Source organism: Mesoplodon mirus (genome assembly GCF_964341445.2).
Source record: "Mesoplodon mirus genome assembly, chromosome: 5".
NCBI classification, from domain to species: domain Eukaryota; kingdom Metazoa; phylum Chordata; class Mammalia; order Artiodactyla; family Ziphiidae; genus Mesoplodon; species Mesoplodon mirus.
Genome location: NC_138980.1, coordinates 151,881,994 through 151,909,908, shown reverse-complemented (window position 1 = coordinate 151,909,908; position 27,915 = coordinate 151,881,994). Strand labels below are relative to the sequence as shown.

The window sequence follows — 27,915 nt, the reverse complement described above, 5'->3', positions numbered from 1 at the left end:
GGAGTTTCATGTGGCAGGGCTTATTGGTTTAGCAGTGCTTTCCCTTCTATTCCCCTCCTCCTTTTCTCTTGACCCTTTCAAGTAGATGGTAGGGCTCAACTCTTCATGGATATTTGTAGATGCTCAGAATGTGTCTTGGCTTTTGTTTCCAAGCACCTAAGACCACTGAAAAGTTTAGATTGGGCATCTTTGGAGGTTTGGGAGTGAAAGAATGCTTGTGTGGGAAAACTGCCACCATTGTCTGGCAGGCTTGTGAAAACAAGAGTCAAAAGATAAGGGACAGTGGAGACAACAGTGCATGAGGACAGCAGGGTGGGTGAGCATGTACCAGGGTTCCAGGGCCCTAAGTTTGACCAATGGATTTTGCATATTAGATAATGGGAATCTCTAGGAAGGGCTGAATAGTAACTTGAGATCTTCCCACAGTGTCCTGATACAATAAACTATTGTGCAGCAATGAAAAACATTTTAAGCAGATGAATCTGATGATGTTATATTGAGTAGAGGGAAAAAAGTCCTGGAAGACTTGAAGTATGATAGCTTTTTTTTGATAAGGCCCAAACAAACAAACAAACAAAAAATAAGCAAGACTCTTCATGTGATAGAATAAGAGCAACCACAAAAAATGAGCAAGGTTACATCTATGGGGTAAGGAGGAAGGGAAAAGAGAGAGGAGAAAAAAAGGAAGATGTGTTTCAGATAGTATTCTATGTTTGGTTAGCCAGTAAGTTCACCCATGACCTTATATTAAAATAAGACTCATACATAGATCTATGATAGCATCACAAACCAGTGGTTAGGATTGATCTTGTGCTGTATATCTTGGTCCAAAAAATACCTAACTGGTATCTATGGCATACCGGTGTTTAGGTTAGACTTATAGACTTGAGGTTTGCATCTATTATAGGAAATAAGTTTCAAAATAAAGTATCTTGACCCCTCACCTCCTACCCTATCTGTTTTTTTGCCTGTTACTTCTGGAGAAGTGCAGTAATATGTAATTTTTTTTCCCCTACAGAATTTTGAAAAGGGAAAAGGGGAGCTGAAAGTTATGTCACAAATTATTTGTCAGACTCAGGTGGTCAGAAAGGTGTCAGTGAAAGTGAATTCTTACCCCAGTTTTCTCATCAATGATTTTTATTCCAGAAAGAGAAATGTTGACCCAGATCCTTTGTTTGTGTTGTCCCTGAGACCGAGCAGCTGCTGCCATTCCCTGATGCAATTGGGAAAACAAGAAAAATCTAGTTAAAAGAACCCTATGATGCTTCTGATTCTAAAATTTTAAAAGGCAATCAGCTTTGTTTTCAGCTTGGTTTACCATCTATGAAAGGATTAGGCATCTTTCATAAGAGACAGCAGGATGAAATAGAAGACATTGAGCCAGGCAATTACTAGTTAGCTCTGTGAACTTGGACAAGTCCCCATTCCCTTGGCCTCTGAATAGTCATTGGCAAAGACAAGAAGACTGGACCAGAAGATCTTCAAACATATTCAAAGATGTTCCTTCTAGACCTTGTCTTATTTAATGAGTATTACTTCCTTAATTAGTTTCACAGCATGGCAGTATTAGAATTTAAAAATTTTAAAAAACCAAAGGGCTAACACTAAAAAACACCAGTTTCAAAGCCGACTCCTGAATTTTACCTGAATACTTCCAGGCTCAGAAATTTGGTCCGCTCAAAGGAAAAGGTCCTGCTACACTTGATTAAATCAGGTCTCTAGACAGCACTCAAAATATGCAAACAAACACATGGCTTCTCATAAAATGCAGCACTGCTGGATCAATTATGTGATTAGAAAAGTTTTTCTTTCAAATAATTGAGATATAGGTAAATACAAACTTCTAATACCATTTCCTCTGTTGCATATTTGCTTAAGATAGAGACAAAGTATGCTTCTCCCCTTTACCTTTAGTTTCATCATAGAATCTTGGCTCATTTTATCCCCTCTTGCATCGGGCACATCATCAATGCCGATTAGCTTGGCCTTGTATTTCACACCATCACCTTTGAATCTAGCCAAAAGATATTCATCTGTCTTTTCAGTGCCTGAGAAAAGAAAGAAATAGAGGATGAAGTTTATAAATGTATTGAAATATCAGCCCCAGGTATGACCAAATATGCTCCAGGATCTAAAAATCTGAGTAGTAAATATTTTGATTATTCTACAATTGATCAAATATGCAATATTCTACCCTTATCCTTCTTTCCTTTGAGTAAAAAAATCACACTGTGTAAAACTGTGTATGGCATTGAGGCAGAGAAGAAAATAAACCCTTAAAGATGCAGAATGGGCTGAGTTATGGGAAACTTATGGGAATATGTGAGATGGGATTGGGGGATATTCTTCAGCATAGTTTTAAAAATATTTTTTAAAAAGAATATAAGGAGGGGCCTCCCTGGTGGCGCAGTGGTTGAGAGTCTGCCTGCCGATGCAGGGGATGCGGGTTCGTGCCCCGGTCTGGGAGGATCCCATATGCCGCGGAGCGGCTGGGCCCGTGAGCCATGGCCGCTGGGCCTGCGCGTCCGGAGCCTGTGCTCCGCAACGGGAGAAACCACAACAGTGAGAGGCCCGCATACCGCAAAAAAAAAAAAAAAAAAAAAAAAAGAATATAAGGAGGATAATATTTTTTTAATGAAAGGAAAATAAGCCACTGCACAATTTACTAGCATTTTTGAACTGTCAATAAAGTGGAAGAGAATTGTGGGTAAATCCCCTTGGAAATAACTAAGATAATTATCCATCTTTATAACTTCTGCTTCTCTTCTCATTCCCATTTCTAAAGCGTGGACATGAAAGGCAAAGAAATCACGGCATATTCTCAAACTATGAATGATTAAGGATGCTGACACTTTCTAGTAGTACTTCAGGTCAAAAGAAGAGGGTCTCATAAAATAAAGATCTTGATTTTTATAAAAGGGCTACTTCAGTAAAGCAAAGTGGTATATAGGTTACTGAAAGATAACCATGTAATACTTGATAGTTGCATTTCCCAACTGAACAAGATGTGTGAAAGCTTCCCAGTAGGACCCAAATTGGTGCAACCAGAGTTCAGAGGTATGGATCGAACCAATCTCCTCTGCCAAAGTGTTACTTTCTTGTTGAGGAATAGTTGACACTTGGCTGAGATTGAATTAAGGCAAGGGCCAGCTCTTACTTTGCCTTGAACGTCACACTTCGTCACTGGTAACCACCACTAGCTCCCCTCATTGGCCTCAAGAGGACTTCTCCATACCTTTCTTCTTTTCCTTTTTTGATGGTGCCTTTGGTGCGGCCTGTTGGTCAGGCTGACCATTAGTTGCACTCGTTTCTGCTTCGTTAGACATGGCAAGAAGGCAGACAGCCAACTCCAGCACCAGCAGACACTTAGTGACACCCAGTGATCCCTGATGGAGACGTCTCAAACAAACATAACCTGCTGCAGACACCTGTGGGCAGAGTTTAGAGGCATAATGAGATCATAACACAGCAAACCCAGACTTTATGTCCTAATAGGCCCACAACCAGTGATTTGTGAGTGTAGTTCTTCAGACTCATTTTGTTCTTTCTTCTCTGTTAGACTGAACTCTGACAGCAGAGGAGTGGGTAGGACTGTTTCCTTTGTAGATTCCAAAATACAAAGAGGGTATTTACCAGATTTTTCTTTAAGTAGTTGATATCTGATAACATTTAATGTGATTATAGGTACAAACTATTGATACTATGTATAAAATAAAAAAGCTACAAGGATATATTATACAGCATGGGGAATATAGCCAATATTTTATAATAACTATAAATGGAGTATAATCTTTAAAAACTGTGAATCACTCTGTTGTACATCTGAAACATATAATATTGTAAATCAACTATATCTCATTAAAATTTAAAAAATAATGTTATCATCTAGCTAAGAAATTCATATTGGAACTTTGGCATAAAAATGTAGTATTAAAGATAGGGATCAAAACGTGTCACATGTAGATGAATAAGTTTTCATAGCAAAGTTTAAATAAATTGAATGCTGAGCTGAGAAGATGGCAACTGGCATCTGAAATTGGGCATTAAAAATTCTGGTTCCTCAAAAAATCATGTAACTATATAGAGAGTGATGAGGAGAGTTATGAATTTTATCTTATTCATAGATACATTTTTTTTAATATTAAGATCCTGCATATGATCTCCAGAGCTATCTAAGCACTATATTTTAAAAGCCATCCATTTTTGACACTACTGCACATATCAAGGAAATAATGGATTTATGGGGTGTCTCATTGTACACATTTTGTGCTATTATTTAGTATTACTATCCTCAGAACACTTTGGTATGTGCTCCACAAAGCTCCCCTATGTATCACGGTAGGTAAAAGAAAAAAATAAAGTCAAGTCATTGCTAGCACACAGAAGTCAACTAACATTTCAAAAGGTTCTTTCACCTCCCAGGAGTGAAAATTTCTACACAGCTCCTGAGAGTGCTAGGGAAGGTTAACTTTCTATGTGAATTGAAGACTAAAGCAAAGAAAAGCCACTCATGGTGGTGTAGTCCTGTGAAGACCATGCATGGGCTGGTACACTCGTCCCACCCCCAAAAGCTCTCTTCATTTTTTATAATCTTAATAGTCTTTTAAAATACATACATACACAATTACACAAATCTATGTATGACTAATGTTATCTGAATTATTTCATTTGAAGATTTAGTAGTTAATTTTTTTTACTAAAAATTAAAAAAATATTTTAAAAAAATATTTATTTATTCATTTTGGCTGTGCCGGGTCTTCTTTGCAGCATATGGGATCTTCGTTGTGGCACGCGGGCTTCTTAGTTGTGGCATGCAGACTCTTAGTTTCGGCACACATTCAGGATCTAGCTTCCCGACCAGGGATTGGACCCGGGCTACCTGAATTGGAAGCATGGAGTCTTACCCACTGGACCACCAGGGAAGTCCCATTAGTAGTTAATTTTGCCCAAAGACACCTGACTGATAGGTGGCTGGGGAGACAGTCTATTTACAGGTGAAGACTATAGGGGACTCAAAGCCTTATTTACTCAAGATTTAGTTGGGGGCTAGGCACTATTAACCCTTTAACTGTATTAACTGCAGAACATTCATGGTAACCCTATGAGTATTATGATACAGTATTATTTCACTTTTCCAGAGGGAAAGCCAAGGCACAGAGGTTTTAAACAACGCAGCTGCTAAGTTGAAACCAGGTCTCCAACCCAGGCTGTCTGGCCCCAAGCCAGAGTTCCTTAAACACTACACTGATGAGTCTCACATGGGAAGCCTCATGCTAGCTACAGAGATGCTCTATTATATACTTATAGTGCCCCTCACCTCCCCCCAAAAAAGATACATCCAAGTCCTAACCCATGAACCTTTGTATGTGACCTTATCTGAGAAAAGGGTATTTGAAATTGTCTTTAAGTTAAGGCTCTTGAGATGGGATCATCCTAGATTTGGGGGCGGGTCCTAAATTCTGTAACAAATGTCACTATAAAAGAAAGGCAAAGGGAAGTTTGAGACACAGAGACACATGGAGGAAGTGATATGAAGACAGAGGTAGAGATGGGATTGATACATCTACAAATCAGGAACACCAAGGACTGCCAATGTCCACCAGGTGTTAAGAGCAAGGCATGGAATGAGTTCTCTCTCAGAGCCCCCAGAAGGAATGAACTCCAATGACATTTTGATTTGGGGGCTTCTGGCCTCCAAGATTGTGAGAGAATATATTTCTGTTGTTTCAAGTGACCCAGTTTTTTGTAATTTGTTATGGCAGCCCTTGGAAACTAATACAACACCTCTACTGTGTGTGCCTTCGTTGGCTTCATGGTTCCAAGATTTATTTCCTGACAACATGATAATCTCTTAGTCATATCCATACTCTTCTAATTTTAGGAAGCCACTAATAATGTTCTTAATTTCAGAGAATGTATTCCAAATCAAGAGGATATTTACTCACATTAACAATATCAGGAGCTGAGATAAGCTCTGATCTAAGGAGACACATCAACATTCATCCTCCTGCATCCTCACCTTCTCCCCAGTGGGCCCTTTCCTTTATTAGTTGCTCACCTCATCTTAGAAATAAGGAAAACACTTCCATGTGACCCTGTAGTCCTCCAGTTATCATCTTATGATCTAAACATCTTAAACTGATGGGCACTTACCCTCCACATTTTCATATCCCCTTCCCCTCAAAGGACTGTTCATCTTAAAGTTAGTCACAGGAAGTCAACTTCAGCTGCTAATGGCTCTCTTGACCAAATCCAATTACTTTGCTTTCATCCTTTTGGGGATATCCAACTGCATGCATCAGATACTACACCTCTTTGAGAGCCCTTTTCCCACCATATTTTGCTCCCATGACAACCCAGAAGCTCCAGTCCATGGCTTGTTTTTATTGAATTGGGATAATCCAGATTTTTGTTGCTAAATGAAGCCCCCTAAATTTTAGAATAACACTGAAAGCTTTCCTACTTAATCTTAGGGCTCCCCTTGCATTTAGGACAAAGATTGAGACTTTTTCACTTTATATATGAGACTCAAATATTTTACCCCTACTTATCTTCAACATCCTTTCATTCTTGGATAGAAACACCAATGCTTCTCATTTCTTTTAGAAAACATTTTGGTTTTGACTCCTTCCCTTTTCAAATCAGCATAGCTCCCTTTTCTCCCATTTTCCTGCCCATCCCAGTTACCTATTTGTCCCTGAAGACTTTCCCTTCCTCCCCTCCAATTCTGTCTGGAAAGTAACCTGGCATAAGAGTTTGTCGCCCACCTTTGAAGCTGATACCATACTTTTCTGTAGGATATTATTTCTGACAAGAAAAGACTTAGCTCATTAAACATGGGAAGCTTTATCCTAAAGTGAGAGTATTTTAAAGGAATTTGAGAAGTGCCACAGAGCACTTTGAGGGGGCTTGGGAGAGGGAATGGTGGTGTGTGGTTTAGTCATAAAAGTGATACAAGATGTAACAACCTTATAACTCAAAACCAGCATCAAATCTGGTGTTGGCAGACAGGGCCAAAATGGAAGAGCTCTAAAGTGAGTGGTGCTACCTTGGTTTTACAGCAAAAAAATTTCTCTTGTTAGATACTGAAGTACAACATTTCACAGCACTGGGATTATTTTAAGGTACTTGGTATCTTTTGGCTATATCCTTTCACTGTTGGGGTTGAGCAGTTACAAGGGGCAAGGGAGAAAAAAGTAGGGAGAAAAGGTTCCTTTAGCATCTTAGCTTATTCCTAGAAGAAAAAGGATGTGTATGGTGGGTTGTAATAGCCAAGGGCAGGTCTCCATTGTAGGCCATACAATTTAAAAAGTATCTATGCTCCCTGAAATGATTGGAAGGTAGATTCTACCCATAGGCTCCAAGACTCAAAGATAAATCCCCTAACAAAGAACCATTAAAGTTTATCGAAAAATTTTAACAAAAGTGTACATCCAGTTATGTGTATACCAGAGTGATAAACATTCTCCTTTCTCCAAAGGTTTAAAGAGAACAGGTTTCCCAAATGTCCAAGTTACCATTTGACATGTGGTAGACAGAAGAAGTCTTTCCTCCAGACTTAGGTCCCTCCGTAGGAATAATTAACTTAAATCCAATGTTTAAAATTCAAATGCATAATCCTTCCAACAATGTTACAGAATTGTCAGCTGTGCTCATAAAACCTTTAGCAGGTTTTATAATGAACTGATTTTTGGAAAGGCTTTGGACGTGAAAAAGGGACCTGGGGGCCAAAAGATGCCCTACCATTTCCCGTGAATGCTTTCCCAAACCTCGGCATTGCTGAAGAAAGTGTCTAGATTGCATTAAACTAAGGGATTTTTTTTTTTTTTTTTTTTTTTTTTGCGGTACGCGGGCCTCTCACTGTTGTGGCCTCTCCCGTTGCGGAGCACAGACTCCGGACGCGCAGGCTCAGCGGCCATGGCTCACAGGCCCTGCTGCTCCACAGCATGTGGGATCTTCCCGGACCGGGGCACGAACCCGTGTCCCCTGCATCGGCAGGTGGACTCTCAGCCACTGCGCCACCAGGGAAGCCCAAACTAAGGGATTTTTTAATAAAGGGGAACAAATGGGTGTAGGACAACCAGCAAGTATAGTCCTTCCATTCACTGGGTTTAGTCCCAGGGACTCTTCTGACCAAGGACCAAAAATTAATCAGGAAACACACACAAGGGATGTTATCATAAAAGAGGGATTACTAATTAAAGTTCAAAAACATATACAAGAGGTCACACAAACAGCTCCCCATCTAAACCTAGATGGTTTGTTTTTCTAGTTCTTAGGTTTGTTTCCTTCTTTAGAAGTTCGAGAAGAGAAATAAGAAGATACATCTGAAAACAGATGAGGATCTAAAGCTACTGTATATTTTTGACTCCTTTTTAAGGCCTAATATAGAATAGAAAGTTGTAAACGAAACTATGCTGAGTCAATAAAATTAGCTTCATTTGAGTGAAGATATCTAACTTGGATTTTGGACTTAATACAAACCATGTGGGGACTTCCCCTTTCCATGGCACAAGAATCAGATGACCAGGAGAGATGCTGCAACACTTTTTTTTGGTTTCTGAGAAGGCTCTGAGAAATGTATACCAGAAGACTGTGTGAGTCATCTTCAGATGACTATGTCCTGTGCACTAGAAAACAATCTGCTATAGTTTATTTAGCACTTAAAGTGATTCATACAAGTATTTAGAACCTTGAAATACTCAGAATAGGGACAAATTTGTGTAGGGACAAATTTGGCTGGTGCCTCCTATTCCTCCATACCTTTTCCACCAATTGGAGTGTATTGGTATCAGCAATGATTCTAATGAATGATTATAGGGTTCTAAAGCAATATCATGACACATGTTTGCCACCTCCCTCCCAGTCTATCTTTTTACCTATTATCCTGAGCAGAGAGATATTTTCTTGGTCAGTCTCAATGCTGGTAAAAGGAATAACTTGAGTTAAGAACTTATTTAACGGTAGCCCCATTCCACAAATGGTAGAGGACTTGTTTTTAATGTTAAGGGGAATGGTACAAACACCTAACCTACCAAGTCCTTAAAACACTTACCCTGGCAGCTCTATGGAGTAGAACGTGTATCTATTTTATGAATACTGAAATGGACTCGGTAACACAAGATCAATCACTAATAAGTCGCTGGACTCAAACCAAGTGCGATCTGTGTTCCCTTTCCTACTATATATGTTGCTGCACTTAACTTTTTTTTTTAATTCCACTGATTTTAACCTGTATTTTTTCAGCTGGTTTCAAAGTCATAATTCCATTGACTTTAACACATCAATTAACTTTCTGGAAAGAGCCACATAAAATAGACACAGGAAAGGGAGTTAAGGAGAATCAAGAACAAAGCAACATAAATGTCTTTGCTAGTGTCCAGCACTTTGTACAGGTCAGAAATGTGCTTTCTTGTCCTTTGGAACTTTATGCCTGTCTCAGCTGAGCTAATGAACTAGGATATGTGAAATATTAACCTCCTGGGCAGATCTCGAGGTCCAAGAGGGCAGCAAACAGCCTTCACCACTATCTTCAAAGTAGCCTTTTGAGAATAAGGGACCTTGCCAGAAATGATGCAGCCAAGTTTCTGGTATTTGATGTAAAGCTATTCTCCTTTAACTACTTGACTTTCTATGCTGTTAGGAAGGTTTATTCTTCACTGCAAAGGCCAAGTTGAGTAGACAGTAAGATTTTTGGAGCCTATTTAACTGGGGAAATAATATTATGTTAACACACACTGAAAAGGAGTCCTTACGAGATTTTCTTGTAAATGCTGACACTGCTGTAGGGGCCTCAGGAACAAAACATGCCTAAGTCAAGGAGGTATACACTAGTTATGCATTTACAGAGAGCACGTATCATTGCTGTTAACCCCTAGGAAGGATGCTGCAGGACTGATAGGACCTATAAAACTCTGAACAAGAAAAATTTCCCCTATCTTTGGAATCAAGTCAGACCAGAGTTAAGAGTTCCTCAGACAGTTCATTCTGGATAGAGGTGAGATAGAGTTCAGGCTTGGAAGTCTTACATACTTTCACTACTTTCTAGCACAGTGGCTTGAGGCAACTTATCTAATATTCATTTCTCCACCTGTAAAATGGGAATATAGTTTGCAGAGTTGTTGTAAAAATCAGTAAGAACTGATGTAGAGACCTCAGTGCCTCGCATACAGAAAGCATGCAACAAATGGCAGCTTTGATTAAATCACAGCTAGGTTTCATGGACACTATGTGTCGTGTATGCAGTCTTGTGTTGTAGCCAACATTGTTCTTCCACAGCGTGTTTAAACGATTTTAGAACAAGCACGGCCAATAGGTGAACAGCTAGTAAGTAGAAACACTGTTAGAGCCACATCCTGTCCAACTCTGGCTTCTGTGACTCTAGAAGGTAGGTTCTGACAGGAACAGGACTGTGGGAATAAAAACTACTCTAAGTTACACAGAGAGGCCTGTTCTAATGAATCCCGAGTCAAATCTAAGCCTACATCATTACCACTGGCAGTTTAGAAGGTCTACCTCACATCCCCTGGGGAATTTTATGTAGAGCTCTTAAGACGCTGAAGTCCATGTCACACCCAGATCCATTAGTTCAGAATCTATGAAGGAAGAGATGCAGGTTCCAATATATTGTCAAGATTCGCAGATGATTCTAATGTACTGACAACTCTGAGGTACAGTAGTCTAACTTCCATAATCCTTTGTCCCCTTAAAGAAATACCAAGTGGGTTAGACTACTGAGCTGGAAGAAACCTAGGGAATAATTTGGTCACACCCTTTCATTATAAAGATTAGGAAGCTGAGGGCAAGAAAGAGTATATAACTTGTCTAACTGTTAAACAGCTGGTTGTGGATAAGAGTTGGTACCAGGAGAAATCTAGATCTTAAAATGAGACTCTAGTGTCTTATTTCTAGAGATTGTATGAGTCAGCTTTTTTTTTTAACTATTTTTTAAGAAGGCTGTACAAGGCCCATGATATAGAGACTGAACCAAGAACACCTCCCATTTAGTAGATATACCAAGCCAACAACAAGAAGATAATTTAGCAGAATAGTTTGAACATGGAATTTCATAGATGTTTTCTGAACCAAAACAGAAAAAGGATTTTATGTGGTCTAATGATAACATTGTCACTGGATTCTCTTTTGCCTATGTAGCTGGAGTCCTGCTTGGTCAAACTGGCTCATTAATGTTAATTTGGCTGCTTGGAAAAAAGTATTTGGCTAGGTTTGAGATGCAACCCACAGATCAGAGAATTCACATTATTTCAGTACATTCTCTACTATTCAGTGCTTGGCCTTTTAGTGTTTTTTTTTTTTCAAAGCACAATAGGAAGTTTGAGTTCTTGAGTTGGCAACTTCCAATATTCTTTTTTTTTTTTTTTTTTTTTTTTTTGCGGTACGCGGGCCTCTCACTCTTGCGGCCTCTCCCGTTGCGGAGCACAGGCTCCGGACGCGCAGGCTCAGCGGCCATGACTCACGGGCCCAGCTGCTCCGCGGCATGTGGGATCCTCCCGGACCGGGGCACGAACCTGCGTCCCCTGCATCGTCAGGTGGACTCCCAACCACTGCGCCACCAGGGAAGCCCTTTCCAATATTCTTGACTCATTATGACCTCTCCTAATTTTGTATTCACCTCCACCCATTTTGTTTTTAAAATAACTTTTTATTAGGAGTATCTCCTAACAGTGCCTAAAGAATAGTCATCATAATAAAAGTGTTTGGGAGAGTTTAAGGCTTTAAGAAGGAGCTTGATGTTATCTGAATGAAGGCCCGTTCTCTAGACTGGGCAATGCAACAAATTCACTAGAAATGTCTAAATATAGCTCACTAGTCTAACTGAAGTATTGTTTACAATCAATTTTGCAATCACATTACTTAGTTGTTTCAGTGCAATGACTGTTATTTTGAACACTTTGCTAGGGTTAGAAAAAGTAGAATGTGTAGATTCACAGTTAGAGTATGCTCTAGCCTCTTGGCAAGCTGGGCACAAGTTAATATGCTTGTATGAACAAAGGCATAGCAGACTGATTCTAGAATCCGTCCTTACACTTAATCAAACTCTAAGAGAGAAAGTACTGTTGGAATATCTCTGCGGTCGTTGGGCTGTGTGGAATTTTTGTAAATACAGACACATGAAGCTTGGGGTTGGATTATACCCCAAGAGTATAAGAGAGAGTATACCCATCTCAACTTTAACATCTCAGCTAATCATTCTACCCCAGTTCTTGAGTATGACTTCCTCTAGCTTAGACTGAACAGAATAGGAAAACTGAAATCCAACTTTATCCTTTAGCTCCCTTCTATAAAGGGAAGGAAGTGATATTGATACTTTGGAGATTTGAAAATCATGTTTGTGCCACTGCTTTACATTGCTAGCATTGGATCATTTGGGGTAGGCTGTGGTAACCCTGACACCGGGGACCATTTGGACATGGCTCAACTAGGCTATGGTACATGTGCTCTGTATATCTCGAGTGAGTTGGGCAGGGTGATGTAGCGGGTGCAACTTGACATGGAAAAGAGAATGGGGTTTTTCTGGTCTAGTGTGCAGTGTGCTTCAACCTAGATTTACCAGAGCTCTGCATTTGGTGGTTATTAGGCCCTGATCCCCCTACCGATGTGGTATTTGTTCCTTATCTGTTGCTATTGTCCTTTTTTCACTTGTCCCTCAGGAGCTATGTGGGGAAGAGAGATTGGTAAGGTAATGACTGCATCCTTGAGTGAAGCTCATAATATTAAGTACCATCTTGAACTACCTTATTAGCTGCTTCTCTTTCTATTTTTGAGATACCAAGTCACCTATGGAAGGAGCTAGGAGTGATTCCCATTAATTCTAGGAAAGGCTATTAGGAATCCATTGTTCTGGGGGAAAGGATAATATGGCTTTTGAGGGGGTGGGACAGGCTTGACAAAGGCTGCCCTTCCCCATACATCTTGAGCTTTAGGCTCAGAGATAGCTGACGATCTAGTGGGTAAATTTGTATACCAAGCTAAGACATTTGTGGGAAATGGCCAGTGCATTGAAGTGGTCCAACATGGGGTGGTGTGTGTGGGCAGAGGTGGGAGGGAGGGGTGGAAAAACTCCTTATGTCTGAGGAGCGGGTAGAAGACAAAACGTCTAGACTCAAGACCTGGGCTCAAATGTCAGGGTTCCCATCTAACCCAGCCAAGAAGATATGTTGGCACTTCGGGCAGGCCTCAGTACCCTGGCTGGTGGGTGATATGTATGAGCACATTGAACGAGCTGTGTGACTAGAGGGCCTGTGGGGACATGATGGAACTCTGCAGAGCACTTGTCCCCCTACCCTGGGTCACCACTGCAGGACCTGAGAGAGCAGCACCTGCCTCAGTCACCAGAGCACTTGCTTCAGTGGATAAAAGCCATCATGGTTTAGTGGTAGCACAGTAGCTCACACTGGGTGCTGTCATAACGCTGGGAACACCATGCTGACAGTGACAGAAGGGGGTCCTCACCGAGTCTGGTCTAGTTATGAAGCGATAGTAACCAGAAAGTATACCAAAAAAGCAAGTGGAAGGAATAAGATTCTAAAAAGCTAAATGTTCATAGATAACCAGAATGGGTGAATGGAATAAACCAGTTTTAAAATCTGAGTTTAGAAGAACTCTATTTTGTACTATTAGATGGTAAAGTAGAACCCTATACTTCATTCTGCTTCCCTCCCATCCTAAAGGCAAGGGAAGAGAGTATTCTAAGGATTGAACAATTTATATGAAATATTTTAGGGTTTTAAATTAAAAAAAAAAAACAATCCAAAACTACTAACATGGAAGCCTCTGGAATTTTTCTATTGCAGGGCCTCTGGGGCAATACTTTGAGAAGCATTATGATACAAAAACGCATGATTTTTACTTTGAATTTGGCATCTAAATGTACAGTGGATATTATGCTTGTTCCTTACAGGAAAATGTAGTCAAAATACCAATGAATCAGAGTGAGGGAAAAGGACTGTCATTGCACATTTGATTTCTAGGCCAATACACTGACACTATTCCTACATTCTTCAATAATCTTCCCTCATATCTACGTATACTTGCCCAGCTGACCAGCAAATACTTCATAGTTTTCATGTCTATCCTTCCCAGGTTACTTTAACATACTTCTACCAAAACTCACCCCTCTTCCTAATTCCAAGCTAGTTTTTAAATAAATCACACAAATGAATCTTAGCAGTTTGTTTCCTAGAATGCACAGTATCAAGTTGTGCTTTCTCGTTCCCAAATGAAATAACCTGAATGGCGTCAGCCCAGCCATGTAGTACACCTAGCACGTGGACTTCAGGATACACAGTTTATTCATTTGAGCCCCTCTGTGATTTCACCTATGATGCTTGCATATGTAAATCTTAACTGTTAAACATGTTCCACTTTCTACTTGAGTGCCATTACAATAGTCATCTTGAAAGTCCACGTGGATATTAGAAGAGCTCAAGAAAGCATGTTATTTAGAAGCACCTGCATCTTATTTATTTACTTAAAAAAATTTTTTTGCTTCTGTCTGGTTTATTTTATTCAACATAATATTTATGAAGTTCCAGACATGTTGTATCTTGTTCATTATCATTGCCATATATCTCATTGTATGAATACACCACAAATTTTATCCACTTTGGAGCTGTGATGAGCAGTGCTTCTATGAATATTCTACTACGTATCTTTTGATGCATGTATGTGTGCATTTTTTAAAATTTTACTTTATTTTTTATTGAAGTATAGTTGATTTACAATGTGGTGTTAGTTTCAGGTGTATAGCACAGTGATTCAGTTAATATATATATATATATATATATATATATATATATATATATATATATATATGGTCTTTCAGATTCTTTTTCCTTATAGGTTATTACAAATTACTGAGTATAGTTTCCTGTACTATACAATAAGGCACTTGTATTTTAAACATTAAGCTATAAACAAACATTTACATACACTAGTAGAATTATTTTATGATATATCATATCAGGCCATTTTAAAAGCAGGCAGGTCATCTTAAACTTTCCAAAACCAGTGCAAGAAACACTGCTTGATATTTAGTTTCTTCTTTAATAACCTGGCTGAATTATATTAAATTCCAACGTGGTTTCCGTTCCTAGGCAGAGCCCCACATTCATATAATCTTCAAAGTCATGGCTTGAGTGTTTCTGTATCTTTCTGTAACTCACGTTTCAGAGATGTGTTGTATTTTGGAGAGTTTAAAGGAAGAAGAATCCAGCTGCCTTGTAACACCTGCACAGAGTAGTCAAACTGAGGTGTATGTAGTGTGTGTAGACAGTCAGGACTTCTTTTTTGTTACATTTCTGTACATAGACCAAAACCATGAAAAAAGTTCTTATACCTATGTAGACCCAACATAAGATGAGTTTAAGTTATTTGATTCTAATGTGTTATCTCTGGTTCTGAGTGGCCTTTTCAGTAGAATATGCCCTTTGTTTTAGTGTTCAATCTACCCTTAGAGTTGGTATTAACCTTCCATGAGAGACCTTGCCACTGGCTCCTATTTCCACGTCTGACACAATCTCTTCTAGTTGGGCAAGATATCTACAGCCAACAGGGCATTTGGGCTTCATCTCCAAGAATGACAATGGCCCTGCTAACCCCATAGATAAGAATAGTTTTTTTTTTTTTTAAACACTTACTGTTACCTGTGTGCTGAATATATTAACTATCACTTTAAGGATTTTTTTTAACCGTTTGAAAATGAACTTTTATTGTAGTCTGAGAAAGACACTACTGCAAAGTGATTAGTATAAACTGCCCTAAGGAGGAGAAACAGGAAAAAATGCAAATCTCTGAGAAAAGCCTACTAATAAAAACCATAGATTGAATCACATGGTTAATTTAGTAGTTACTACAGTGAAATCCATAGAGAAAAACAGAAGCCAAAACATAATTCAATATACGAGTCAAAGGATATCTTCTTCATGATTTAGCTGATTTCCCTTAGAGAAGACTTGGTTGTTTTCAAACAAGATGAAGGAAAAAGGAACAATTTAAAAATAAAAAGGGGGACTTCCCTGGTGGCCCAGTGGTTGAGAATTTACCTTCCAATGCAAGGGACACAGGTTCGACCCTTGGTCGGGGAACTAAGATCCCACATGCCGTGGGACAACTAAGCCAGCGTGCTGCAACTACTGAGCCCACACGCTCTGGAGCCCAGAGCATCAAAACTAGAGAGAAGCCTGCGTGCTGCAACAAAGATCCTGTGTGCTGCAACTAAGACCCAATGCAGCCAAACAAATAAATAAATAAGTAAATATTTTAAAAAATAATAAAAATAAATAGGGACCTTTCTATTTATTTGTTGAATTTCAGGTTTATAGTGAACCAGGAACCTGATAACCAGCTCTCTCCTGCCACCCGACACCAGTGTTCTACCATGCTGAAGGTTAGGAAGTCTCCAGAATGCTATCTAAAAGGCCAGGGGAACTCGTCCAGAAGAAATAAGCATATAGGCTCATTTGCTTACTTCTTGGTTGCTGGCCAAATTAGATAACAGATAAGAAATCCCCAGGTAATTGCAGATTCTGCTAGACAAGGAGAAGGGCGAGTCTGCCAACTTGTTTTCTTGCTTCTTGTGGTGATATATTAATTCTACTCAAGTACTAAAAATTTAGGAGACAGGTTCCAAAAATGGTCTGAAATAGCTAGCCCACCTGCTTTGAACTTGTGTGCACACAAATACTCTAAGAAGCTGTTGCATGGGACTTTCCTGGCAGTCCAGTGGATAAGACTCCATGCTTCCAACTGCAGGGGGCACGGGTTCCATCCCTGGTTGGAGAACTAAGATCCTGCATGCCACGCAGCCAAAAAAATTAAAAAATAAAAGCTACTGCAAAGTGAGATGGACAAAGTGGTGGAAATGCACAAGCATCCTTGAACTTGAACTAAGGTTCATACGCCATCATTATTCTCTCATCTTTTGGGAAATGGTATTGCAGCAGTCCCTGACCTTTTTGGCAACGGGGACCAGATTAGTGGAAGACCATTTTTCCATGGAGTGGGGGGGATGGGAGTGGGAGACATTTCAGGTGGTAATGAGCGATGGGGAGCGGCAGATGAAGCATGGCTCGCTTGCCAGCCACTCACCTCCTGCTGTGTGGTCCGGCTCCTAACAGGCTGCAAACTGGTAGGAGTCCGCGGCTGGGGGTTGGGAACCCCTGAATTGGACCAAATAAGCACATGGGGATAAGTCAGTGCATTTTTAAACTGAGGGATGGAAAAATTCTATATGGCAGCACATATAGAAATGTGCTAAATGAAATAGATTTGGGATTTTAATTGCTTGGCAGTTGAAGCAACTACATTGAACAATGTATGTAACAAAGTGTTCTAGTTTATCAAAATATCTGTATATGGTTCATTCACTGCAGAGATAGATGAGCACAGGAAGTTCCAATTACAAGAAAAAAAACCTACCACTTAATATCAGACTTTTGTTTATAAAGTCTAAATAGGTGAGACAGGTTTTGTTTCATAAATTCTATACATAAATTCATGAGAATGCAACCAAAATTATACCTGTTACAATCATGCAAGTCATCACCATTAACTGGTCCTCCCTTCCACAAACATGTCTAGACATCTACCTTAGAGATCATGATGTACAATTGGCAAGTTTGGAAGAGTAATTCAGGGAACCTTGTATCTACTAAAGCCTTTGGGAAAAAGCCACCCCTATATGATTCCAAACATTAACCATGATTAATCTAAAGAAGGTTTCAGGAAGTCAATTTCTATTCCACCTTTGGCAATCATTTAAGTGATTCTACAAATAAAGTTAAAATGGAGGTGGTGTTTCAGAGCACCAAGTTAAGAGTACTTAGAAAATGAAGATACAGCTTACTGATTTTCTTTCTTGGTTGTAATAATCAAAGAACACAAGGAAAGATCTCAAGTATCACCTTAATCTGTACAGATTTTGAAAAGTTTATTCTGGGATTTAAAGAGTGACTTTGAAGATTTTCTAACATATATATTCCACTGGATTGTTTTCTTAAGTCATTTCTTCTAATATTAAAATCATTCCAGAGCTGGGAGAAAGGGGAAAAAAAAAATCAAATTTGTACCAGCTGCATAAAAACAAGGTATCTAAGAAAATTGTCCTGGTTATGTCATTATACACCATTTTCAAAGGCTCAAATCTTGAATATTTCATTTACTGTTTTTCTCTGTTTTTAAAGATAAGTTCCTTGGGTGGCGTTAACCAATGGCTTGGAGGAGCCTAGGAAAATGAGACTTTTCTTCCCCAGGTCCAGCATAATTTTTTTTTTTTTTTACTTTTGACCTAGATATTATTTTGCAAGATTGAAGAAGTAATCAGTGTCTTAACTTTATATTTACATGAAGTAACCTTCAATGCAGTATGCTGTTTCCTATAAACCTACACTGGTAGCCTGATCAACAACTCAGTTTGGGTATGTTAAAAGGCAATAAATGCATTAACTAAATAAACCATCCATTCATATAGAGACAAAAGAATTGCTACTTCCCAAAGAGCTTAACAGATTTGAAATGATAAATTTATATACTAGGACAATCTAGTTTCTCTGGCTTTTTGGACTGTAAAGACTCATTCATTAGATCTATCTGTGTCTTTTAAAAGGTGTTATTCAAACTCATCTCCAGCTGCAGATTGTGTTAGTGTGAGTCTAATGCTGGTTAACCCTTGACTCCTTCCCCACTAAATGAATTTGACTTAAGTGAGAAGTGAGAATACTGTATTGTCTAACAGTTGCACTAAAAGCCTGTGAAGTGTGTCTGTTTTCTAGTTCTCAGAGCTTTGGCTAGAAACTGTAAGAAATGAACACAACATTGTAAATCAACTATACTTCAACAAAATTAAAAAAAAAAAGAAATTGTGTCGAGTATTTGCCCTTTGCATTGTTATTATTTATAACCTGCCTAGCACTCACTGTCACAACTATCACCTAATGGTCAAGGCTTGGCTTTAGGGCAAGCGATTGGTCAACAATGTGACTTACTTTGAGGAGATTTTCCCAGAATAAGCAGATGAGCTGAGAATTCTTCCTGCTCCCAGGCCTGCTGCATGTACACCATCCCTGTTGGGTTTCATTGTCTTCTTAAGATGACAAATCATGGGGGTGCCACATGGGTCTAGAGTTTTAGCATGAGATGAACTAGTAGGCATGGTTCCTTATTACCAGCCACTTTGCTGGGCTTGTACTGAGACCTCCTGGCCAATTATGAGATGTCATATATATATTCAACTATAAAAAGGTTTCTGATTAGTCTACACAGGAATGTCAACATCAATGATTCACTGTGAAGGAAATTTATTTGATTCATAAAAAATGTAATATTTAAGCAAGCGGTTTCATTAGCTTTTAGAGCAATCTCATCTGTTCTCTGAACCATTAATGACCTGTTGCAAAATTCTGTGTCTGCTAAGTAATTGACATTTAACTACTTGAAGAAAACATGAATGGATATAAGTGATTAGATAAGGACTTCATTTGTAGCTTCTCTTTACGATCCTTGTTATATATGGTCATTAAATAAAGGGAACTTCGGTTGGTCCTTGAAGATTTAGATTCAATCCACAGTGGCATCTGCTATTTTCTAGTTTTTTTTATGTAGGCATTTTTAGCATCAGAGAATGCAATTAGATCATTTGTTTCCTTAGCTGAACTCTATAGTCCTGTGCAAAGACAAGTCTTTGAAAGCCACTATTAAGTTCCTAATCCAATCTTTATTAAAAAGACTCAATATTATGGACCAGGAGGTTAAGACAAATCCTTTAAAAAGTAATGATCAAGCTTTTCTATAACCCAACGATGCCTTCTACCGTAGTAAAACTTGAAGTTAGGAATATGTTTATAGTTTTAATGTTTTCTTTTTTTTTTCCAGTATGGATTATTACAGGATATTGAATATAGTTCCCTGTGCTCTACAGTAGGACCTTGTTTGTTTATCTATTTTATATATAGTAGTTTGTAATATAGTTGTAATGTCTTTAAAAAACAGAATGTGATCCTTAAACTATAGATGTGTGTAGACTATGAATTCCACCAAAGGAAACAGTGAGAGAAACAACACTAACATGCTTTCTCAGTCTCTCTAAGATAAGCAAAGTTTTACTTTCAGGACTAATTATCACAAGTAAGATGTGAATAAAATTTCTTTCTCAGGGTCATTCTCTCCAGCGTTGAGGTTCTCTAACTGAAATTTCATTCTACATTTGCACCTCCACCTAAGAAATCCCTTAAGGGTCAAATGCCACCTCGGTTGACTCTCCTTTTTAAAAATTATTTATTTATTTATTTATTTATTTATTGGCTGCATAGGGTCTTCATTTCTGTGCGCGGGCTTTCTCTAGTTGCGGAGAGTTGGGTCTGCTCTTAGTTGCGGTGCACGGGCTTCTTTTTGCGGTGGCTTCTCTTGTTGTGGAGCATGGGCTCTAGGCACACGGGCTTCAGTAGTTGTGGCATGTGGACTCAGCAGTTGTGGTTCATAGACTGTAGAGCACAGGCTCAGTAGTTGTGGCACACGGGCTTAGTTGCTCTGCGGCATGTGGGATCTTCCCGGACCAGGGCTCGAAGCCGTGTCCCCTGCATTGGCAGGTGGATTCTTAACCACTGCACCACCAGGGAAGTCCCCACCCCTGTTGACTTTTAAGAGCATGTCATCTGTCTCACACTGTGCTCAGTCAGTGTGACTCTACAGATGGTAAATCGTTGGCTACCCTAGAGTTTGCTCTGAAGCCATGTTAATAGAAAATTAGGAAGGCCTTCAAATACGGGCAGCTTTTTTTCATATGTTGTTGAGAGCATATGGGGCTTAGTGACTGATCCCTGCTCAAAGCCATTATGATTTAGAGACTGGAAACAAAGTTAGCTCCTGAATGCCAGTGGTCAATGCCAACAAGTTAATTCATGTAATAAATCTACATCCCTACCATGTGCCAGGCACTCTTCTAGTGCTTGGGATATGTCAGTGAGCAAAATAAAGATCTATTCCCTTATAGGGTTTATACTCTAGCAGGGGAAAGCCATAAATGGATTATAGTCTTTCAGAAGGTGACAGATGCTCTGGAAAAAGAGAGCAGAGTAAAGAGGGTTGGGAGTTCAGGGTTGGGGATGGCTTTAATAGTTTTTTTAGGGGGGTGGTGTGATGAATTGGGAGATTGGGATTGACATATATACACAAATATGTATAAAATGGATAACGAATAAGAACCTGCTGTATAAAAAAATGACTTAAATAAAATTCAAAAAAATAGTTTTTTAAGAAACACAGAAGGAATACCAATGTTTTAAAAGTTAAATTTATCTTCATCCCTTTCTGACAAGAGTGGAAGCTGAAGTACAGAAGTTAATCAACCCCCTTGAAAGTCACATGAGTCTAATATCTATGCTCTTAATGTCTTTGTTTTAGAACAATACAGGCAAAAGAGAGAATTAATCTAGTTCTTCAGATAGGTGGAATGGGTGTTAGCCAGAAAATACTTTTGGGAAAGAGGAATTGATAGCAATGGGAAAAGAATATTTATGTAATATTGACTAGAATACCAAACCCGTGCTGGGTTATATGATGGGAAAAGGTTGAAAAGTAGGTCAGACTGGATTAGAGTGGGTTAACAGAACTCTATTTTGTCTAGACGGTGCTGAGAAGACTTTGAGGTTTTGAGCAATGGTGTAGAGGTCGGGGTGGTGACAAATCTGTGTATGGAGCCATGGTATCAAAGAGTCAGATAGCTTTGTAGTATGATAGTTGCATGAACTTGCCATTTTGAGTGATTCAAAACTGCCGGTTTCTTTCATTTAATTACTTGGTTAATCTTTTGGAAACAAAGCCTTTTAACTGAAAGGTTAAGGTCTAACAATCTCAAATGTCAGATTCAAGGTTATCCCATCTTGCCAAGCTATGATGCTTGGCGACCCTCAAACTTCAAATAAACAACATGTCCTAAAGGTGGCTTAAAAAAAAAAATCAAAGGCCATTATGTCTTATAACTTTCATTCTAAGACCCTAGAAAAAGAATTCCCATAATGTCAGTTTTATAAAAACTTATGTAAGTATAATGATATTTGAAATGTGAGCGACTAAAGGAACTTGTAAAAGGCAGCTATCGAGTAAAGTAGTCATGTCATTATAGCTCCTTGCTTAAAGCAGAATAGATAGCATTTTCCCATTGTATATATGTTTCTCCATATAACTATTGAAAGACTAGAAGGAAGAGTAGCAAGGAAATGCTGGTTAAGAAGGGTGGCAGTAGGGTGAGAGACAGATTTCTGCTTCTTATACATTTAGAATAGTGATATTAGGGTGACATGTGCCTTTCCGCACTTTTAAAATTAAATTCCTTAGAGATGTACTAATTTGTCAGATAGCAATATTTAAAATGCAGGCAAATTTGTAGTCTTACTTGGGATAAAGACAGAATCATAAAGCTACTCTAGTATCAGTCACATGAAATTAAACTCAAAAGCTAAGAGAACCTACAAAATGAACTTGAAGGTCTCTGCAAGCATGCAGAACGCTGCTCACAGAAAGCTTTCCACACTGTCATCTTAGACTTCGTTAAATGTTTACTTATCCAAAATTGTTGAGAAAAGCTCCTGATATATTAAAACAAATGAACAGTAAGTTTTGAATCAATTGTTCACTAGGGTTTGAAAAAACTCTTATGCTAGCATTTTCAAAGTTGATCAGAGTATGGTCTATTGCCTATTTCCAGACTGGTTTTCTTGGATCCAATGGGGTCTGTGTAGATAGGAACAAGTTGGCAACCTAATTTAAGAATTAAAGAACCTAATTTGTATGTTCAGTATAGCTGCACATACAAATTTTAAAAAGCAGCTTTCTTTGATTTGAGCAGAAATTGTGTTAAGTCAAAGGGATAACCTTAATTATTCAGTACTGAGCCAAAGGTTTCATCTATTTTCTCAATTTTTATTAGTTCTTTAGTAAATAGTTTGGTAGATGCTCTTAAAAGGAGAAAACAGGAGGAGAATAAGAAGTTGTCCTTGGACAACCTGATGAAATATCAGGTTGAAAACTATTTGCCACTATGATTATTATTGGCCCTTGTGATAATATCTATTGGGTTAGATAGATGTATGAGCCATGATGAATACTCCAGTGGTAGAAGTTAAACCAAAGACTTGAAAAGACCACACCATGTGGAGAATTTCAGTAACAGCTTGTTGGCTTTTCTCAGGCCCTGAGCAGATATAAACTAGAGGAACCTAGGGATATTGCTCATTATAAATAACCTTAAAGTCAAAAAAAGACTCAGAACTATTTTGCTTATACCAACAGATAGGGCAAGCTGAAGTTCTCCGTTTTGCTCACTTTATAATAAATTCCAATTAATGTTGCAGATGAGAGTCGCTTGAGTCACTCATTAACCTGGCGATCTGGTTAGTGTTTATCAAATACCTACTGTGTGCTAAGCACTGTATTATGCTATATATACAGTGACAAAAATAGATATGGTCTCTACTCTCAAGGGGCTTACAGTATAGACAGGGGAGAGAGAATAAGCAAGTAATAGTTACAACTGGTACTAAGTATTTCAGAGGAAATGTTTCTGATTAGGATAGAAAGTTTCACTGCCATTAATAACATTTAGAAGAGAAGGCAAAATTAGACTACTTCAAGGAATTCTATATATTGTTTTCTTATTAATATCAACCACGGAAAGATGAAAATTTTATCTTAAGGGTTTAATTACCCTCTTCAATAGACAGTTTTAAAATGATGACATTTACTTAAAACATTAAATAGATGGGAGATATTTACATTAAATATTTGGGAATCTCCTATAATAATATTGCAATCTGGAAGACCATCTGTGTGACAGAGCCAGTGGGAGGAAAAAATCTTGTGATATGCTAGGTTATGAAGGAATATCAATGATGTTTCCTGCAAAGTTATCTTAAAATACAGAGTTCTGAATCAGCACTCTTTTCATAAACACAGGAAAGAAACATATGTTCATTTGGCATCAGTTTTGTCACTTCAGGAGTACAAGCAATTCAGAGATGACACATACCCTTTATATTCTAGAACCAAACATGTTCTGTGGCACTCTTAATTATCAGATTTTTCTAAGAGTACAACAGGGTCACTTTCAGATCAGGCCAAACTACTAAAGTGTGGATTTAAATGAAGCAATATTTTGAAAATGTAACCATGGGTCCCTACTAGTGGCTTTAGTTATTTAAGAAGCACTACCTAGTTTATGAGAGCATTAGCAAGAGAGTATTAGGTAACAATTGGTTAAGGTTAGCCTTCATCAAGAACATGGGCTTTATTATCACCCCAAATAGTAAGGTGCTCAAAAAGTGTTGGCTGCATGAAATATAAGAATTTGGATCCTAAAACAGAGCACAGTTGCATCCATTGCTTCTGTTAAAGAGTTCTTGTATACAATGCTGAAGATTTCTATCTCTATACACTATCTGGAAACTGAACTACAGATTTTCTTTTGTTCATGGATATACCTGAAAGATTGTCTGTAGCTTGGAATGAAGCTAAGATTTTATCTTAGACTGTTCACATATCTACTGAATCTGGCAAACTTTCGACCCTCTGTTTTCCATAATTACCCTTTATTTCCATACCTCTTCTCCCTCTCCAACAAAAAACTTTTTTTTTACTTAGTTCCGGGATTCCTCCCCAGTCTTGCTTCGTCGCCATTCCGAGTTCCTGCTTCCAAAAAAGCTATACTATCTTGTGTCATGTACCTTGTTCCTCACAATTAGCCAACTCTTAGTACAGTGTTATATTTTTTATACACACAGCACAGGTATTTCATATTTAGAATACTTGAAGAAAAAAAGCTCTTTGTGGGATTAATTCTCCCTTCCATCTTCTCAAAAGGATCCGATGAGAATCTAAGTTGTAAGAGCCTCTAGTTGTCTCTGACCCACTTTCATGGCTGAATTCTTGTAGTGGTGCCCTATCAGACCTCAGGGTCTTCCTGATGTTGTATTAATCAGGCATCAGTGTTCAATTCCTCTATTTACAGTCCATCTGAGATGCAAAGCCTTGTATATTTAGAATACATAGTAGATATATACATAGCCACCTGTTCCCTAGAGAAGCTGATCTCTTCCATTTACCCTGGACACACACACACACACACACACACACATGTGCGTGCACACACAAGTACACAGTGCCTTCTCTTGTTACCTCCCTAGCCTGTTATACTTACTGCCTTCACCTACTTAAATTCCTACCTGTCATTCAAAGTTCACTCAAGATGTGTTGTCTTAGGTCTTCACTTACCTCTCACCGGCCCTACCATTTCTCTAACTTGACCTATTGTTGTCCTCTGATTCATGTGGAACTCTTCCCTTAACTCAATGAAACTCTGAGGTCAGGGAATCATTTACCATACTTTGCTAGCCCTCATGCAGTCTGGTAGAAGGAGTGCACTTAAAACATTAGAGGTAATACACGGTTGCAATTTGTCCCTTAATATTAAAATCTTTTCTTTACCTTGCCGATTTTCCATGAAAGAACAGGTCTTTCTTCAACTGCTAAGCAATTGCTACTCAAACTCATCCTGCCAATACAACCAGGTTAATTGATCTGAGTCAGCATTTTGTTTTCTGGATTTAATAAAGAGATCTTAGCAGATAAAGATCTAAGTCCTTGCCCTGACATCCAAAGCTCAGTGCAGTCCATCTCTCCTTTCCAAATGATATCACCCCTTACCTCTCTACCACCTGTACTTTCTCTTGGCCAAACTGGCCAATCATTTGGGCATACATCTGCATGATGTACTTATGAGCTTCTGCCTAGAATGCATTTTTCTTCCTACCTTTGATTTGACTTCCACCATTCCTTTGAAAGCCAAATCCATCATCACACCTGCGTCCTTTTCTTTCTGTACCACTCTGTACCACTTAATTATAATAAAACCATATGTTAGTTGAGCGGTTGTCATTTTCTCTGAATTTCAGGTAGGCAGCAATTGTTGACACTTATGTGTTCCCTAGCAGGTGTTAGGTAAATGCTTTCAGCCAACTTTCAATTACAACCAATGAAAACTTTAGATCACCTGGACAAATCAGAAACCCCAAGAACAAGTTATCAGGCAGCCAAGCAAACATCTATGCATCAAGATATCCTTCAGAAGACAGGTTGGACATTGAATAAAACTATCATTTCAATTCAAGTACACGAAATCTTCTGAAAAGCCTTAGCTATCGTTGAAACTTGGTCCAGGCAGAAATCGATATTAAATCTCCTTATCGTCAACCAGCTATGGATGGAGGAGCCTGTTCTATTTGTTTTCTACTTCAAAACTGGGATTTTATTTAAGATATCTGACTTCAGAAGCAAAGGGTAAAAAAAGAAATCCCAAAACAAAAACAAAAAATTACACTACCACCACCCAATGCTGATGTAGTAAAACACAGCTGTCATTTTCCTTTTAGGGAGGTTTGAGCACCTACTATGTGTACCATTCCAGCTTCTGATCCTCTGATCTACAAGTAAATCACATGTTTCTCGTCTGAATTAACATTGTGCCCCAAAGCCAGACTGGTTTGGCATTCTTCATAGGACTATGAGAGCCCTCTGACAAATAGTCAAACATATTTGGCTTATTTCTGCTGCCCTAAATGGTAACAAAAAACATGTTAACATCTGCATTACATATTATAGAAGATTAGAACAGCTCTTGGCCCCTTAGTAGGGAACTTCAAATATGAAAAATAAGAGATCCTTTGGGTGAAATGTTTAGAACAAGGAAGGCAGCTGTACCCAACATGGATACATTAGTGAAGATTTTTTTGTTTTTTTGCGGTACGTGGGCCTCTCACTGTTGTGGCCTCTCCCGTTGTGGAGCACAGGCTCCAGACGTGCAGGCTCAGTGTCCATGGCTCACGGGCCCAGCCACTCCATGACATGTGGGATCTTCCCAGACCGGGGCACGAACCCGCGTCCCCTGCATCGGCAGGTGGACTCTCAACCACTGCACCACCAGGAAAGCCCTAGTGAAGATATTTTAAACTTTCCAGTTACTTGGGCCTGGATTAATTCTAGACCTCAGGAGGACTCAACTGTCCTGCCCAGAGGACATTTAAGTGGTACCTTAAGAATTAACATCTGTGTGCCTGTACTTGTTTATGAAGCATTGCCGCATCTTCTTGCTTGACCTTCACGGTAGGTAAAGAAGATGGTCTCATTTTCAGCCTGAATGTGTTCATCTCTAGATTTTAGCTTGCCCAAAGACCACAAACAATGGGAACAAGACCCTTTTCCAATATCAATTTAGTTATTTCATTGAGAATTATAGTCCTAGAGCAGGTACATTTCTGAAGCAGCAGCTCTGAGGAAGTTTTTTTTTTTTTTTTCATGGCTTCTCCTTTAATTTTAGTTTGGAGACAACTCGTTTTATTGATGGAGAAAATGAAGCTCAGTTGTTATATCCCTTGCCTTCAATAGCAAAGCTGGGTTGTGGACACCATCATTTGTAGTTCAAAGCCCAAGCTCTTAACCACTAACCTATGCTGCCTCTTCAAAGCCAGAGTTCCAATTCCCTCCTTCTAGATCACACCCTTGTATCTTTCAGTCTAAGGCGTGATCTCTGCTAAACACCCATCTCTGATTAACACTGGTCATTCTTAGGACTGTTTTGCAAGGAGGGTGAGGTGACTAAGGGTCAGGGACATTGAGTAGCACACCTAAGAAATGGCAGTGCTCCCATTCCACTGCAGGAGTAGAGTCTACATTCTTTACTTCACGTAAAATAGAATTTCTTCTAGACTACCTTCTAGACTTCTATTCACTGGGAGTCCTTCCGCTGCTAGCCTAGCAACATACTTCACGGAACAGGTATTTACTTAAATATTCTGACAACCATCACGATTTGAATCGTAAAGATTCACGCTTGAATCCTGGCTCTACCAC

General features: G+C 38.9%; 1 protein-coding gene across 5 annotated transcripts in view; it reads right to left on the bottom strand.

Annotated features, from left to right (window-relative positions):
* The window catches only part of DAB2 (DAB adaptor protein 2), a 53,089-nt gene that overhangs the window by 19,615 nt on the left and 5,559 nt on the right, over positions 1–27,915 (bottom strand). For all 5 annotated transcript variants that reach the window (XM_082624152.1, XM_082624156.1, XM_082624155.1 and 2 more), the window contains exons 2-4: positions 3,236–3,428; positions 1,909–2,048; positions 1,115–1,213 (exon numbers count right to left, since the gene is read on the bottom strand). In XM_082624152.1, the coding sequence (XP_082480278.1) occupies positions 1,115–1,213; positions 1,909–2,048; positions 3,236–3,326 (330 nt within the window). In that variant the 5' untranslated portion in view covers positions 3,327–3,428. The remainder of the gene's footprint in view (positions 1–1,114; positions 1,214–1,908; positions 2,049–3,235; positions 3,429–27,915) is intronic.